Below are 18,571 nucleotides of genomic sequence, written 5' to 3' on the forward strand. Positions count from 1 at the left end.
ACCTGATCCGATTTACAAAATAGAAAGTGTTGCATAATTAAATTATCTGTTGCCTTGAATTTGTTTTAAAAACTGTAAAATATATTAATGATTATTTAATACTTTCCTTATTTTCCTCATGATTTTTTTCACCTCAAAAAAGGCCAGGCCTTTTCCCCAAATTCAGATTAAAAAACCTGCCTTTATCTCACATGTTCATAATACTTTGTAAAATTTTAATAATAAGTTATCAAAATAGTTAGTTATTTACCAGTTAACGGCTTCTTTGAAATATAAGAAACACTATTTACATGCGATAATTTTTCCCAATTGAGCCAATTTTGCGAATAATTTTTGTCTCAAAATGGGGGTTTTCACGACGTGAAATTCCCAAAATTCCAGTGTGGCGTATTCCCAAAATGGAGCGGAAAAAGCCTGGGTTATGGGTACGCCAGGAGAATACACAAATGCCTATTATTTGTACTGGCATACACTTGTTTGCTCTTGAGTTCAATTGAAATGGGAACTGTGTCTCTGATAATTTGAAATTAAGGTTACATTCTAAATATTCATATTAAATTGATACTATTCAAGTACCATACATATATTGGAAATGAAGTTGTTGTATTACGGCTTATATGAATGTAAGTTAATGGATTATTTATGTGTAATTAGTGATATGTATCAAGTTTTAACGAATTTGCAAAATCAACACCGATGTTGAAGCAACCCATAATGAACTTTAGCTGTATTTTTCATTTTCAATAACATTCACGGTTCATTTTCTAGTTTACTTGAAATCATAGCCGGGAATCGACGACGAGTAGGTAACGCAGGTTGCGGATCGTGTTATTTCTTAACATTTGACCCACTATTTGTAAACATAAAACAAGAAATGTACATTTCCAGAAAGTTTATTGAAATTGCTCTACATTTGATGAAGTAATGATGACTGTTTAGAGCGATGCACCCTATTGTCAGGTCATTTTGAGTTGAATACTTTGATATATATTTGTATTTGATAGTGCATTTTTGTTTCAGAGAAGATGATTTGTTGAAAATTTTTGATTACTTTTACTTCAAAATGATGTTTAAACTAATTAATAAAATAGCCACACGCTAGCCACCTGTGTTAAAAATACCACGGGGTGAATACAATTAATCCGATAACTGGGTCTATGGAATGGATTGATATAGACTCTTTAGACATGATTTTCTAGGGTCAAATAGATGCAAGAAGGGAATTTTGCTCCAGTAAAAACGAATCAATTTCGATCTTCTTTCTCAACATGAAAGAATTTTGGTCTCTTGAAACCACTGTATGCTTAGTGTGGTGTGCAACCAGCTTTATGTTTATAAGTATGATTCTTCTATCTGAGATTTCAAATGATGTTTGCTTATTGTGGAGCCTGCCAGAGTTATGGTAATACGTGTGCTCCTTCTATCTGAGATTTCAAAGGTTGTAAGCTTATTGTGGAGTCTACCAGGGAAATGTTAATAAGTGTTCTCCTTCTATCTGAAATTTCAAAGGTTGTATGAATATTGTGGAGCCTGCCAGGGTTATGTTTATTAGTGTGCTCCTTCTACCTGAGATTTTAAAGGTTGTATGCATATTATGGAGCCTGCCAGGGTTATGTTAATTAGTGTGCTCCTTCTACCTGACATTTCAAAGGTTGTATTCTTATTGTGGACCTGCCAAGGTCATGTAAATAAGTGTACTCCTTTTATCTGAAACGTTAAAGGTTGTATACTTATTGTGGATGCTGTCAGGGTTATGTTTATAAGTGTGCGTATTCTATCTAAGATTTCAAAGGTTATATGCTTATTGTGGAGCCTGCCAGGGTTATGTTAATAAGTTTGCTCCTTCTATCTGATATTTTAAAGGTTGTATGCTTATTGTGGAGCCTGCCAGGGTTATGTTAATAAATGTGCTCCTTCTATATGAGATTGCAAAGGTTGTATGCTTATTGTTGAGCCTGCCAGATTAATGTTAATAAGTGTACTCCTTTTTTCTGACATTTCAAAGGTTGTATGCATATTGTGGAGCCTGCCAGGGTTGTGTTGATAAGTGTACAGTCCACAGTCTTAAGTACAGTCTTAATCAGCCAGTCAAGGGAAACAGCCAAATTGGCTGCTTAAGCGGGGTGGCCTCTTAAGAGGGGGTTGGGTCAAAGGGAGTCTGGAGTTGATGAGTGCATGGCTAACTGTTCAATTTTTGTATAAACAAAATGGTAAATATGTGTACATGTACTAAACAATGTATAGATTTAATATAATTTTATTTCTTCCTTTCTAAAATCAGCTATAAGACAACATTTCCATTCAAAAAAATATTATATTCATCTTTCTAATCATCATCAATATCATCATCATCAGAATCAAGTCAATGAAAAAGAATCATTCTCATGATTCATTGTTTACTCAATGCGCGTTGTATGGTCCCAATGCACTTAAGATGGGAACAGTTGTGGATCAGTTATGCGTGAATAACTCCCGTGTCTCTATAACTCGATAATTTAATCTGTTTATTGCAGTTTTATGGCTTTGAATACCTACCGTACGAATTGGTCCCGCCAGTGATCTCCTTCACGAAAAAAATCGTGGCCAGTTACATAAGAGACTGATAATAGCAACCGGGTGTAATCCTCCTGGTAATCGTGCTTTTCATGCATAATATTATAAAAACATTTTTTCGCCGCGTAAAGGGTTTTAACAAAATTAATATTGAAATCATTGTAAATATAAAATAAATGTTTTGTTTTATTCCCAAATGAGAATAATAATTTGTAATCCGAAACACACTCCCGATTGCTTAATGTTAACGAGACGTTTACAAATTCTAGCATCATGTATTTCCTTTGTCCCGACAAAAGCGCGCAAAAAGTATGCACCAATGTAGAATGTCACGCCGATTAATTAGCCGATAATTGTCATAAATGTGTGCTTGAAATAGTATGAGCTACAAATAATAAATTATAAATTAAGAATCTCCTTTCCAGTAATAATAGGTGATATTCACACGTGCGGAAACAAAAAGATCAAACGGTCGCATATTGCTTTTAACCCGATAACCCGATAATCCGCCGCTAATTAATTGCAATTTGCAAACTGGCTGTCAAAATGTTTATCACACATCACGCTTCAGTACTACAGAGCCTAAACCGCAGACTGGAAGTACGTATCGATTTTTTCGCCGTTGCGTCTGTGTAATTTTGCCAATGTACATGACTGACTTACTTGCGCGTGACCACTCGTATGGGGGAAATTTAACATTTGGGATGCAAAATTGCTGGCCGCTGGCCGGAGAAACGGGGTTACCGCTTAAGAGGGGTGCATTATATAGTGTTTATCGACGGTCGCGGCACAGACCGGCCGCCTACACGGGGTGACCGGCGATGAGGGGTGATCGGAAGTAGGGGTTGGACTGTACTCCTTCTATATGGGATTTCAAAGGTTGTAAGCTTATTGTGGAGTCTGCCAGAGTAATGTTAATAAGTGTGCTCATTCTATCTAAGATTTCAAAGGTTGTATGCTTATTGTGGAGCCAGTCAGGGTTATGTTGATAAGTGTACTCCTTCTATATGAGATTTCAACGGTTGTATGCTTATTGTGGAGCATGTCAGAGTTATGTTGATAAGTGTACTCCTTCTATATGAGATTTCAAAGGTTGTATGCTTATTGTGGAGCCAGTCAGGGTTATGTTAATAAGTGTACTCTTCTATCTAAGATTTCAAAGGTTGTATGCTTATTGTGGAGCCTGCCAGAGTTATGTTAATAAGTATGATTCTTCTATCTGAAATTTCAAATGTTGTATGCTTATTGTGGAGCCTGTCAGAGTTATGTTGATAAGTGTACTCCTTCTATATGAGATTTCAAAGGTTGTATGCTTATTGTGGAGCATGTCAGAGTTATGTTAATAAGTGTACTCTTCTATCTAAGATTTCAAATGTTGAATGCTTATTGTGGAGCATGTCAGGGTTATGTTAATAAGTATGATTCTTCTATCTGAAATTTCAAATGTTGTATGCTTATTGTGGATCCTGCCGGGGTTATGCTAATAAGTGTACTTCTTCTATCTAAGATTTCAAAGGTTGTATGCTTATTGTGGAGCCTGCCAGAGTTATGTTAATAAGTATGATTCTTCTATCTGAAATTTCAAATGTTGTATGCTTATTGTGGATCCTGCCGGGGTTATGCTAATAAGTGTGCTCCTTTTATCTGAGATTTCAAAGGTTGTATGCTTATTGTGGAGCCTGTCAGAGTTATGTTAATAAGTGTACTCTTCTATCTGAGATTTCAAAGGTTGTATGCTTATTGTGGAGCATGTCAGAGTTATGTTAATAAGTGTACTCCTTTTATCTGAGATTTCAAAAGTTGTATGCTTATTGTGGAGCCTACCAGGGTTATCTTAATAAGTGTACTCTTCTATCTAAGATTTCAAAGGTTGTATGCTTATTGTGGAGCCTGCCAGGGTTATTTTAATAAGTGTACTCCTTCTATCTAAGTTGTATGCTAATCGTGGAGCCTGCCAGGGTTATGTTAATAAGTGTGCTCCTTCTATCTAAGTTGTATGCTAATCGTGGAGCCTGCCAGGGTTATGTTAATAAGTGTGCTCCTTCTATCTAAGATATTCAAAGGTTTTATGCTTAAAGTGGATCATGCCAGGGTTATCTTAATAAGTGTACTTCTTCTATCTAAGATTTCAAAGGTTGTATGCTTATTGTGGAGCATGTCAGGGATATGATAATAAGTGTACTCTTTTATCTAAGAATTCAAATGCTGTATGTTTATTGTGGAGCCTGCCAGTGTTATGTTAATAAGTGTGCTCCTTCTATCTAAGATTTCAAAGGTTTTATGCTTAAAGTGGATCATGCCAGGGTTATCTTAATAAGTGTACTTCTTCTATCTAAGATTTCAAAGGTTGTATGCTTATTGTGGAGCCTGCCAGGGATATGATAATAAGTGTACTCTTTTATCTAAGAATTCAAATGCTGTATGTTTATTGTGGAGCCTGCCAGTGTTATGTTAATAAGTGTGCTCCTTCTATCTGAAATTTGAAATGTTGTATTTTTATTGTCGAGCCTGCCGGGGTTATGTTAATAAGTTTGCTTCTTCTATCTGAGATTTCAAATGTTGTATGCTTATTGTGGAGCCTGCCAGGGTAATCTTAATAAGTGTACTCTTCTATCTAAGATTTCAAAGATTGTATGCTTATTATGAAGCCTGCCAGGGTTATTTTAATAAGTGTACTATTCTATCTAAGATTTCAAAGGTTGAATGCTTATTGTGGAGCCTGCCAGGTATATGTAAATAAGTGAGCTCCTTCCGTATGAACATCATAGGATGTATGATTATTGTTTAGCCTGCCAGCGCATTATGTTTATTCGTTTTTTATTTCCATCTGAGCTTTCATTGACACATGCTTATTTTGGAATATTCCAGTGTTGCATAAATTAATGTGCTCCTTCTATTTGAGCTTTCAAATGACGTATTCTTATGACGGAGTCTGTCAACGTTACGTTTATTAGTTAATTGCTCCTTTCATCTGAGCTTTAATAGAACCTATGCGTATTATGTATCCTGCAAAGCATTTATGTTAGTTAGTGGCTCCTTCAATCTGGGCTTTCATAGGATGATTTCTTATGGTGTAGTCTGCCATCGTTTATTAGTGTGCCCCTTCCATCTGAGCTTTCAGAGGACATATTCTAATTGTAGAGCATTCTTATCACCCAAATGTTCTATATAATTATTACTGTGTTTAATCATGTTTAAATTATGTTTAATAGGTAACGCTGAACAATGGCTTGTTTCTGTGCCAAAAGTTGACTCTATGAAGACCATTTCGTTGATGTTCAGATTATGGCGAGTTTAGCTGATGTTTTTAAGGAGAAGGAACGGTCGAACTGGCTTAAGGCATGGCTAGCAATAGACATTGCGAAGTCTGGCTTGGAGCACTTAGCTGACAACGAGGCTCAGACTTTTCACCAGCACATTTACAGCCAAGTAACATCTACTCTTAAGTCACAATCAGCTACTTGCACCAGCTGTAACACAACAAATTTACTACGAAACCAAAAATGTCCAAACCAGATTTGTGATAAAATTTGCCAGGAAATTATCAAGGAACATCGGTACAAAAAATGTTCTTGGAACAATACATCTGCGCCATTATGGCAAACGCACTATTGGGAAATAGCGAAATGTTACATCCAAACAGATGGATATGCTGACAAGATATCGATTCAAGATACAGACTTCAACGGCGTCGTCAGTTTTATGCTGAACTGCACACGTTTTGATAGCAAGTTTTCTTTTCCAATAACAAAGGGAAAGCCAACCCTAAACAAGCCTGCATGCCTCCTGTATAAGGTAAGAACTCCAGTGCCTTCTGACAAAGGTTGTGTATTTTCTACCAAATACTTTAAATATAGTATTTCAGGAGTTATACGCATACATGAATGTACAATGATGTGAAATTGGCATATATAACTCTACGTTCAAAGGATCTAACACTTCAAACACGAATTGCACTGTATTGACGGCTAAGAACAGTGTACATAACTTAGCTTTTATGAGCTTTCTTCAAAGGTTTCCTAAAAAATAAAAAAACTGAATACATTGCGGAGCTATATTTGACGCGCTATTTAATAGTAGAAGTTTAAAGGGGACGTGTTTGTTTTGCATTACACTCGCCCCATTGGTGCAAAAAATGCAACATGTGACATTGAAATTAATAGGCACATGGTGCCTTTTTGCACTAATGGGGCGATATGATATGCAAACGCTTACAAACTAATTGATGTGCATGTTTTCTCAATAGGATAACTGTCACATTTGCAAAATATTTAACATATTAAGATAATGTGTTTCCATACTAGGCTCGTGAAGTCCATAAAGCTGTGCGGCACTCTTCACTAATGGAAGTTACTGATGTCGATCTTCAAGACTATTTCACAACATTGAAACACCTGCTGAAAGATTCAAGCCATCTCACTCAAGATAACGTTGCCAAAAATGCTGTGGTGAAATTAGCGCAGGTAGTGTATTAGCGTTATTTCATGTCATTTAACGCCTTTCCTTGATTATTGTTAACGAATAATAGAATAACATATTGTGTCATGTCTTTTCACCATTAGATACTCATATGAAACAGATAAAGCACCATCACTATAACGTTTTGAGCTTATAAGGGCACATACCGTTTATGGAGAGCTTTTGTGGTCACTTTTGTCTGTCATTGTAGTGCGCCGGCAGCATTAACATTGTTAACATTAGTCGCCACATTGAGTGACCAAATTTTTGAAAATTTGACTGAATTGTTAGGGCGGGTTTGAAAAGCGAGCTTGTTGGGGCATTATACAGATTTTATATATCATCAAAAAAAATCCTACGATATGTATTCTCTTAATATCTCGGCGTTACAAGTAATTATACCCATCTGGACGACATGGCTGCTAATGGGTGGGACTGTTTTTTTACATTCTATTATAAACTATGCTCACTATGACACAGAGTTAACAATCTGGTAGTAACACCGTTTACCGAATCTTAAAAAAAATGTTACATTTAATCTGGTAATATCCCGGCCAAGTTTGATACATTTTATGGTAGATCAAAAGGTATGGTTGTCGATCGGACAATTTGCTATAATTGTACAATAAATCTTGTCGTGGTGTAATGCATATGGTGTCCGCTTAACGACAGGGGGGTCATGAGTTCGATCCCCACTGTGAGCGCGCTCATTAGACAACCTAAGACACCAAGTACTGGTTACAGGCCCAGGAAACGGACTCGAGAGCGTTTCAATAAGCTTGAGGCTTTCGATGAAATCGACCTAAAAGAAATAGGATTGAACTAGCTAAATCTTGCAAAAAAGTCTTACTTTTTGCTAAATCAGCGTGGAACATGAAACCTTCCCCGGAAGGTTGTTCTTATGTCAGCCGAGTTTAAAATGGTCTCTAACAGTTGAAACATATAGCTGACAGGTGATGGGCGATTTTCAGTATATCACAAACGTGAAGTCACTTGAAATCTCTGTCACCGATTCCACTCAATTTAAATTGCAAACATTGTTCGGTCTTAAAACAGTGCAATTATTATTCTTTAAACAATGTTCTGATGGATTTGGCGATGTTACGCCTTTTATTATTACCGGTATTTTGGATGATATAACTCAAGTAGAGATTATAATACATAAACACACCTGCGCGTATAATAGAATCCTTGTTTTATTGATTTTCTTAAATGAAAGTCCATCTAGAGGTTACACAAATGTTAACTGTATTGAAACTCAATTCAAGATGAGAATACCACCTTGAAGTATATATACTAAAATAATTTAATGAAAATGAGTATTGTATCATTGGCTTCTATATCAAGTTAAGTTTTTAATTGGGAACTAAACCACACACTTATTTATGATTTGCTGTCGTAATCAATTAAATAATTTAATATGGAACTAAACCACACTTTATGAGTTATCATTGCCTTCAATATCAAGTAAAGAACATAATCATTGGCTGTCTGTACCAAGTAAAGTATCAAATGAGAAACTAATGTGCACTGAAATACACATCCATTTTACTCATTTGTTTCTTCCTTTTACTATCAAGAAAACATGTCATTGATTTAAAATTTAGCTGTTTTTGTGATTAAATATAACTGTTTTTATTTGATGCAACAGTTGGAAAAAGACACATTACTATTGACTACAACAGAGATGATGTGTTTCCTGGATGCTGTTGGAACAACTTTGAAACAACACTTGAAATGTATTGCAAAAGACGTTGTTGACGCATCGGTGAATGACCTAAGAGTAAACACAGCATTGTGTATTGATAACATTAAAGATTTTATGAGCAATTGTAAGCAAGAGCTCGCAAAACAGGCAGATATACATAAACAGGATATCGATGAACACGTCGACAGTCAAAAACAAGGCATAGATGATCACACCGGAAGAAACAAACAGGGCATAGATGAACATGTCAAAGGACACAAACAGGGTATGGATAAACACGCCGATATACACAAACAGGGCATGGATAAACACGCCGATAGACACAAACAGGACATGTATGAACACGCCGATAGACACAAACAGGGCATGGATGAACACGCTGATAAACACAAACAGGACATCGATGAACACGCTGGTAGACACAAACAGAACATGGATGAACACGCTGATAGACACAAACAGGGCATAGATGAACACGCCAGTAGACACAAACAGTGCTTAGATGAACAAGCAGAAAAATGCATTAAGGACATCCAAGAACAGTTTGGAAATACAAATTTCACGGAAACAACGTACAAACAGTCCTGTAAAGGTATAACAAACGTTTTATCATTTCATTATACATTTTCGAAACAGCAAACATTTAGCTTTATTCAACATTTGGTTTCAAACAAATCGAATTCTCTTGATCAATTAAATATATTCATACACATGTTGATGTTAAAACCTAAAATAATGTTTTGCTATACATACAAAAAACACAAGTATACGCATAGATTTGATAAAAGTAAAATATAACCAGGGCTTTTTTCCTTCTTTTGTCTCTAATAGAATATATTTAAAATGATGCAATATTCCCACATGTCAAGCTTACTTTTGGAAATACCTTTCCATATTTCAGTTTTGTATATAATTATTCCCCCAAAATTGAAGGCCATTCCTTTCCCCAAAATCAAAAAAACACACCCTGATAACAGTATAATCATTATCACACTGATGTGATTCCAATGATCATATGGCCTAAAACAACATATAAATCCACTTATGTATAATGGTATAACTTTCTGATTGCATTCTATGTCAGTGTAAGATAACACTAGCTAATTCATGAAGACGTGTTTCAATTACACGTATCAGTATACACACTTGGTAATAGTCTGCGATTACGATAATTAGTATTTGGCCACTAATTTAAATGTTAAGTTAATTAATATATATTAGTATAGACCATGTTTTAAACACATTCGACTCAGATTTTAGCATGTCCATTCATTGAATATTCCGAGCTGCATCTGGTAAAAATGTGTTTGTGGTCCTGGTCAACTTTGGATGATTGGGATACAGATAATAAATTGCTGTGCACAGGCTCTGCAAGGAGTAAAATAAGTAGTCAACCCATATCATGATAATATTCAAGATAACTTAGTAATTCTATTTTCGCTTTTATGGTAGAGGATATGAGTTTGGGGCTAAAGAAAATAATTTGACATTAATATTCAAAATGTATACGGATCACTTCGACTTCGATATAAAAGGGCCGTTTTTAAACTCGGTTATTCACCAAATAGTCAAAAGTACATGTATACTACTCATCCTTATGTTTGCGTCGGCGTCCTCATAATGTTCTGGTACAGTTAACGTGAAACTTTCCCATAGCATTGTTTCTACTACAGGTATCATATGGAACTTCACACATGTGTTTGCAAACATCGAATTATAAAATGTGGTATATTTGTACGAACATGAAATAAGTATTGAATTATGCTACGAACATGAATTAAGTATTGAATTATGCTAAATATAATAAGGAAGAGTCTTTTGTGTTAATGTATGCCAAATATATTATTCAACATGTTCTAAGGATCACTTTTTATAGTATGTGTAATTTGAAGTTCACCCATAGCTAGATTCAGCCAGCGTCAATCATCAATGATAAATCAATACTTAAATATAAAATAAAAAACACACATTCTAATATTAACACCTGCAAAATAACAAGTTAAAATGAACGTTATATAAAATTGAAGATAATGTGAAAATAAAAAGTGATTCTTAGCCAATATTGAGTATTTTCCATTTCATGATTTCAGAAATGCTTGGAGCTTTGACGAAGTATTACAGGAAACGTTTCTGTCATATTAATATCTTCCCATTGGATGACTGGGCTGAGGAAAAGTTACTTGATATTTATATGCCGCCGAATATACAACTTATGGCTAAGGAAAGAGGGTATTTCAAGAAAACTGGTGAACAAATTTTGAAATACAAAAATATTTTCTTATCAGACACCGAACCGAACCAACAGATATTTATTCAAGGGGGAGCAGGTTATGGGAAATCTACTTTTCTTGCAAAATTGGTAATGGACTGGTGTACTATAACATCAGAACAATCAGCCGAGACGACGCTGCCAATTGACGACAATATCACTAGGTTCAGCTCTAATACACAGATGGGATACTCTAATGTCTTTGACGATTTAACGTCTCTGAAAGACTTTACATATGTCTTCCATGTATCATTAAGGGAATCAGTTGGCCAGTTTGAAATCGAAAAAATGATAAATACACAGATAGTTGACAGTATATACTCATCTGATGAAGATCGCGGAAAGGCATACATACTACTAAATGAGATCATGAAACGTGAACGTTGCTTGGTATTACTGGATGGTCTAGATGAATGGATCGGTACAGGAGATCATCACAACCTGCCAACACTGGCCGACGTACACAGTCTTTGCGTTTTGATGATAACTACTCGACCTTGGAAGATGACAGAAGCAAAAGTACTTGACTCGCAGATTTGCAAACTGCTGCAACTTGATGGAGTAAACAACGTGTTTGAGGTGAGCAGAAAATTCCTGGGGTGTATGAAAGATTTTAAGGGTAGCCAAGATTTAGACAAAAAACAATCTGAATTTGAATCGTATGTACGGAAATGCGGCTTGTTAAAGCATTTGTACTCCCCAATGATGTTGTGTTTGATTGTACACTCGTGGACCAAAGGAACGGAATTGAAAGGCTCTCTTTGTGAAAAATACAGCCTCTTGCTGGAATGTCTTTTTAAGAAGGCGAATATTGAAACGAGTGAATTTCAAGAGCCGCCTTATCGATGTTTCACAGAGACCCAAAACATACAACCCAATATTGAACACTTGAATAGACTTGCTGAAGCGGCATTTTATTTGTTGTTTTCAGATACACAGGAAAAAGCTCTGGTATTCACCATTACGGAACTAAAGAAATTCAATTTAGGTCAACTTGATCAAGAGAACTTTGCACTGAAGTCCGGTATTTTATCAGTGACGCGCAAGGCATCTGCATTAAGATCCTCTTTATCATTTTCATTTATTCATAAGAGCATTCAGGAATTCCTGGCTGCTTATCATATTGCATGCAATACCAATGTGATTGATGACGTCATTTCCGGATACCTCAGCCGTCACAAGGATGCATATCTTGACATATCCCATGTGTTCATCTTCCTCTGCGGACTGAACATGTCGGCTGCAAATAAGCTTTCTAGCATGATGGATAAACACGAGGTTGGTTGTTTACAACCTATGGATAAGCTTTCTGGAATGAATTATCCTGGGATTCAAAAGGTCATACTAGCAGGATACAGAGAAGCTGTTGCCAATCAGCAAAAGGATATCGTACTCAAACTAAGTGTGTACTATTTTAACTTTTATAACGACATGCGAAACCAGCACAGCATATGGACAAATAACAAGTCCGATGTCCTGTCCATGGGTATAATTGTTCCTGACAGACATTTTTCACGAAGAGGAGGCGAGTCTGCATCTCATATTGAGTTTGACCTGTCATCGTGCAACAAGCTGAAAACATTGGACCTGAATGGAAAAGGCATTTTGCTCACTGGTAATTATAAATACGATATTATTTTTATCAAAAAGTTTCCTAGTTGAGGCGTTGTGTTTGAGTTTACTCGCATGATTATATTAATCATATTCTGATAATCATTTGCAGGATTTAACATTAACAAAAGCACTTTAATAGGCAGTTCACATGATAGTAAAAAAAGTAAAAAAGTTAACAACGTATATCTATTATTTCAAACAAATCAGAATAACATATTCCTGTGACGTTGATGATATTCATCTGTTTGGTGCTATCACGGCAGCAACACACTTACTGTTAAAATCGTGAATGGCTACGGTTCGTTGGAAAAAATTGCCGCCAATTGGCAGGGCAATGTCCTAATAGTAAAACCCTATTACCACTTTAAATGTTATATTTGAAGTCCAATCCTCATGAAACTTGGTCATTTGTTAGTATGATATCTGTCTGTTGGGGCCGCCCGGGGGGGGGAGGTCTTTTTTGCTATAGGCAAACAACATTATAGAAGACACATGTAATGTCCAATCATCGGTGTTCGAAAATAAATCTAGTCTGTTTAAAAACAAAGCCGACAGTTTTCCTTTTATAGCTATATGGAAACCTAGTTAACTCTCTTCAAGTCACATTTTATGACTGTTACGAGATGTATTAGTGCAGTTTTAAATATTTCTACATGCATTCTTGTAACACCGATTGATGTTTCTTCTTTCTGAGGATGATTACTACCATTACAGAATTACTGAATCAGATAGTTATATATATTGATGTAGTTTTATGAGATGATGATGATTCATAATGATGATGATGATGATTATGATGATGATGATGATGATGATTATGATGATGATGATGATGATGATGATGATGATGATTCTGACGACGATGATGATGATGATGATGATGATGATGATGATGATGATGATGATGATGTTGGTGGTGGTGGTGGTGATGATGATGATGATGATGATGATGATGCGGATGATGATGACGACGACGATGATGATGATGATGATGATGATGATGATGATGATGATGATGATGTTGGTGGTGGTGGTGATGATGATGATGATGATGATGATGATGATGATGATGATGATGATGATGATGATGATGATGATGATGATGATGATGATGATGATGATGATGATGATGATGAACATTTGTTGTTTATCTTGATAAGCTGTTGGTAAACCTAAGCGAAATCGAAAGTATGGTGCCCTAGATTGAACGATGATTTACGGTCACCCATTAAAGTATTTATATTTTTAACGAGAATGTATTTCTTATTAGTATTTTAAATGCCCTTGATAAATTCAATATTCGCATTAAAATTTGTATAACGATGAATTATGAGTACATTCCCGAATGTTAATAAAGTATCACATCGCATCCCGAAAATCCGAAATAAACATTTGTCATTGCAAGAAACATATACAGTATTAATTATTAATGCCTGCAAGTATTGCTGCTTCCGTGTTCATTAGAAAAAATATTAATATTAAAATTTAAATAAAACAATATAAACTGTATATAGAATAAATACCTCTCTTTACGTCTGTGTTCTCAATCCGTGCCTGCACACGTGAATTGGAAAGTATCGTTATAAAGGGTTAACCAGGGTATTTCCATAAGCGTATTCGGTAGTCATTACTTGTATAAAAGTATTGAATCGGTTTGTGTTATTTATACCAAGCAAATTAAGACCAAAAATTCCATATCTTAAGATGTCAAAACAGGATTTTTCCCATTTTAAGGAGTTTTTGCGCTAATTTTTGCTAATAGTATGGTACTGGTACTTTTCAAAATTGGGACAAAAAATCGCTGTGATCGTGTGTTGTATTATGTTGATAGCTTGAGAAACATGGCTTACAACCCAGCTGTTTAATGATATTGAATTAATCTTTTTAAATATTGCAATTACTTTAGATAAGAATATGTATTTTATAAAATAACATTGTTTTAAACCAAGTAAAACATGAAGAACTGTTTAAGATTAATATTATTTGAACTTTCATCCAATGTAAATTTTGTTTATAATTAAATAATTGGAATTTCTCAATTTTATCAATAATTATTTCACGTGTGGCTCACTGACCATTGTTTAAACAATCTTTTTTGCAGGATATGTAACCAGCTACCAGCTAACTTATTTATCCTCCATAAATTAATCTTAGGTTATTATATATACATATGTATTTCGTGTCGAGAAATAATTTCAATTGTCAAAAGTTTGGCATAATAATGCGCATAGGAATGAACTATTTATGTTATATACTATTCTAGTAGTCATACATGTAGTGTGAGTTCAATCGTTATGAAATCTGGTCAGAACATATTTCCTAATGAGTTGTTTACTAAGTTGCCAACTGGGTTATTTGAGGTGAAAAACTAGTTCACCAGGTTAAATTTAAGAAAAATATTGTAAACACTCAAGAAGTCCACATTTTAAGATCATTTCTGCATGAAGTTTTGTAAGAATATTTGTTTGAATGATATCTTGCCTTCGAAAAACACTGTCCTAGAGGGCAGGGCGGTTGTTATTATACATCAACTGTCTATTAGTCATTTTTAGTGGTTTCGCCAATCGCGTCCCAGGTGAGCATCTCAAGGCCCATGGCATTCTTATATTTTGTTTTAATACCGTACATATTCAGTCTGATTCTATGATTAGAATACGGGAATAATATAATAATACCCTTTTTGCAGGGAAATGGTTCGAAATCCGGACCCTGACAAGGTCAAAGTATTAATACCATGAATACTTATCAACACTAGCAGCGATTAGCAATAACTCAAACATAATCTGCATGAGCAAACAATGTCCCTATCATCACATTTTACCTTACATCAGAAAACGATTCTAATTTTTTATCAAACAATGGTAAATAAAATAATGTGCTCATGTGTGTTGTTCATTTTCGGAATCGCTGTTGCTTGACAATTATGAAATACGTGCAATAACTGATAAAACCTTTAAAATACTTTAGTTTTTATCTGATGATACATAGGCATTATGTGTATAGGATAACTTGATTATACACTTATAATTGAAAGCATATCATGACAAGTAGGTTATGCACAATAAATATATATCTTACTAAAGTGCTAATATAAATTACAATACTATTTAAAACATTCGAATATAACATTGATATTTGTATTAAATATATGAAACCAAACTATACAAAGTTAATACGACATTGAAATATATTGGGTTTTGTTCTGAACCTTCATTAATATAAATGTATTAATTCTTAACAAATTAAACAAATGTCAACAAATGTAACCACATTACATTTTTTAATTATGTAAGTATTTTAAGTACCTTGTTCTGTGAATTCAGTTATTTTTTCAGAATTTGCAAGTACGTCAACGGCAGAACATCTGGTCGGGATTGTTCTAAAAAGTGCAGATCCATCCCAGTGTGCAGATACTCCTCCATTACTGCCTTCTATAAAATACATTAAAATGAGGAATGTCACATGTTCCTATACCAGTCTACGCTGTCTGTTCCGCACGCTGCTGACTCTCGATCACGCGTTGACGTTTGACCTGCAATCGATCTACATTAAGTGTGCTGAGGCAGAAAAAAGAGAAATAAGGGCAATTTTACATAAAGATGTAAACAATTCCTCCATCGTAAAAACCAAAAATGACAATCCCTATCTGTTTAAGGCTCTGCATGGTCTGAATATCAAGAGCCTGAGTCTGAGTAATAGGTGGGGACGTTTGAACGTGGATCATGAAGAATCGCTGTCGCAGTCACTATCATCGCTCAAACAGCTGGAAACGCTTAGTATTGATGTGGGGTATGACAGTCCCGGACTGTGGAAGGCTCTGCATGGTCTGAATATCAAGAGTCTGAGTCTGAGCGGTTTGTTGTACGTGCAACATGTTGAGTCTCTGTCGCAGGCACTATCATCGCTCACAAAGCTTGAAACGCTTAGTATTGAAGTGAGGTATGACAGTCCCTCTTTGTGGAAGGCTCTGCATGGTCTGAATATCAAGAGTCTGAGTCTGAGTGGTTTGTTGTACGTGGAACATGTTGAGTCTCTGTCGCAGGCACTATCATCGCTCACAAAGCTTGAAACGCTTAGTATTGAAGTGAGGTATGACAGTATTCGAGTGGGGTATTACAGTCCCTCTTTGTGGAAGGCTCTGCATGGTCTGAATATCAAGAGTCTGAGTCTGAGTATTATGCATGGAGGTTTGAACGTGGCTCGTGAAGAATCGCTGTCGCAGGCACTATCATCGCTCACAAAGCTTGAAACGCTTAGTATTAAAGTGATGTATGACAGTCCCTCTTTGTGGAAGGCTCTGCATGGTCTGAATATCAAGAGTCTGAGTATGGGAGGTACGTGGGGAGGTTTGAACGTGGAACATGTAGAGGCGCTGTCGCAGTCACTAGCATCACTCACACAACTGGAAACAGTTACAATATATGTGAAGACATATAAACAGATAGAGCTACCTCAATCATTGAAGTATTTAAATATATATTGTGATGGTTTGCTTCCATCCAAAGTTCTTGAACTGGTGGACACACTGCCTACATGTACTCAGAAAGTTGGAAGCAATCTGAAATTATGTTGTTCTTTAGAGTTCTTAACTATTGGAAACATCCCGCTTGAGAAATACACTGCCATCCAACAGGAACTACAGACGCGGAAGAATTTTACTGTGGAGCGATTTCAAATATCAGACAGGAAACTTGAAACCAATCTTGTTATACAATGCGAATAATTAAACGTTTTGTCTTAATAAACAATGACTAGAATCGTGCTTAGCCGTTTTAGATATCACTCATGTTTATTGATTTTTTTCTACTGTAAATATTAATATTTTGGGCAATTGAGTAAAAGGCACTCAATGAAGTAACATGGAACGATTTTTTTCTACTGTTAATATTAATATATTAGCCGATTATTTTAAACAAAATAGAAAAAGATACTGGTATAATAATTATCTATGATTTTGTGTTATAACTCCCAAATAACCATTATCTATGATGTTGTGTTATAACTCCCAAATAACCATTATCTGTGATTTTGTGTTGTAACCCCCAAATATTTCATAGTTCATTTTATTTACATTGGTTTCCTTTTTTACTGGCATCCGTGTGCAGTTTTCATAAATGGAACAAAACTGTGTAGGTTTGTAAAAATCTGCTTCATCTTGAAAGCGTAATTTCATATTTTTCTCAACTTCAAGGGGAGATGACTCTGAACTTATTCTTACGTTGCTCATTTACGATAGGGGTTGAGTACTCATTGATATGAAAACACTGTAAAGTTTTAATGTGTTTACGACCCCCCCCCCTCTCACACATATATTTCATGGTCATAATAAAAACAAAAATGGTTACAATAAAACAGCATATAAATTTAAACTAAAATGTCTACATCAAAACAAAAAAGTTAACATAGAACAAATAAAATAATTTGATTCTACTGGGGCTCGAACCTTGGACCTCTCACATGTTTAACCACTACACTACGGAACCGCTTGAAATATCTACTTCTTACTAAGATATTAATAAGTGACTGTAGTGTAACGGTTATCAATAAAGCAATAAACCGTGTAATCGCTGTCGTCTTGTAAAATTGAACAAAAATACGCGTTAACCAAAACTCGAACAGCAAAAGTCTGCGCTATTGTTAGAAAAACCACACAATAAATATATTTTGATTATGTTTTGTTTTTATACAAAACCAGAAAGTTTCACCTGTTCGCGTATTTGTCCAGTCCTTGTGATTAGTTATTAATTAAAAGAATTAGCTGTGCATTAACGGCAATAAATGTTGTAAATGTAATCGGCACAATGCAGTACTTATTTACACTAATTTACTTAAACAATCAATCCTAAATAACTTCTCCTCCCATAAGCGAAAAAAAACGTATTACATACTAGTCGCCGCATTTCAGTGCGACGCCAATACTGTTTTCTGTATGAACAATGTTGTCACAGCAGAAAGAGGATAACCCTCAT

General features: G+C 35.3%; 2 protein-coding genes across 2 annotated transcripts in view; one reads left to right on the top strand and one right to left on the bottom strand.

The window, feature by feature from the left end:
- Nucleotides 1–14,161, bottom strand: part of LOC127842333 (uncharacterized) — a 61,913-nt gene extending 47,752 nt beyond the window's left edge. The window contains exon 1 of the mRNA XM_052371782.1: nt 14,126–14,161. The gene's annotated coding sequence lies outside the window, so the exon portion shown is untranslated. The remainder of the gene's footprint in view (nt 1–14,125) is intronic.
- LOC127841589 (uncharacterized) lies at nt 5,819–17,364 on the top strand. The gene is made up of 6 exons (XM_052370510.1): nt 5,819–6,348; nt 6,858–7,016; nt 8,663–9,311; nt 10,810–12,603; nt 15,938–16,606; nt 16,937–17,364. The coding sequence occupies exons 1-6, from the start codon at nt 5,839–5,841 to the stop codon at nt 17,323–17,325; spliced, it is 4,170 nt and encodes a 1,389-aa protein (XP_052226470.1). The 5' UTR covers nt 5,819–5,838; the 3' UTR covers nt 17,326–17,364.
- The last annotated feature ends 1,207 nt before the right edge of the window (nt 17,365–18,571 follow it).

The sequence above is a fragment of the Dreissena polymorpha genome, chromosome 8 (genome assembly GCF_020536995.1).
Source record: "Dreissena polymorpha isolate Duluth1 chromosome 8, UMN_Dpol_1.0, whole genome shotgun sequence".
In the NCBI taxonomy this organism is placed as follows: domain Eukaryota; kingdom Metazoa; phylum Mollusca; class Bivalvia; order Myida; family Dreissenidae; genus Dreissena; species Dreissena polymorpha.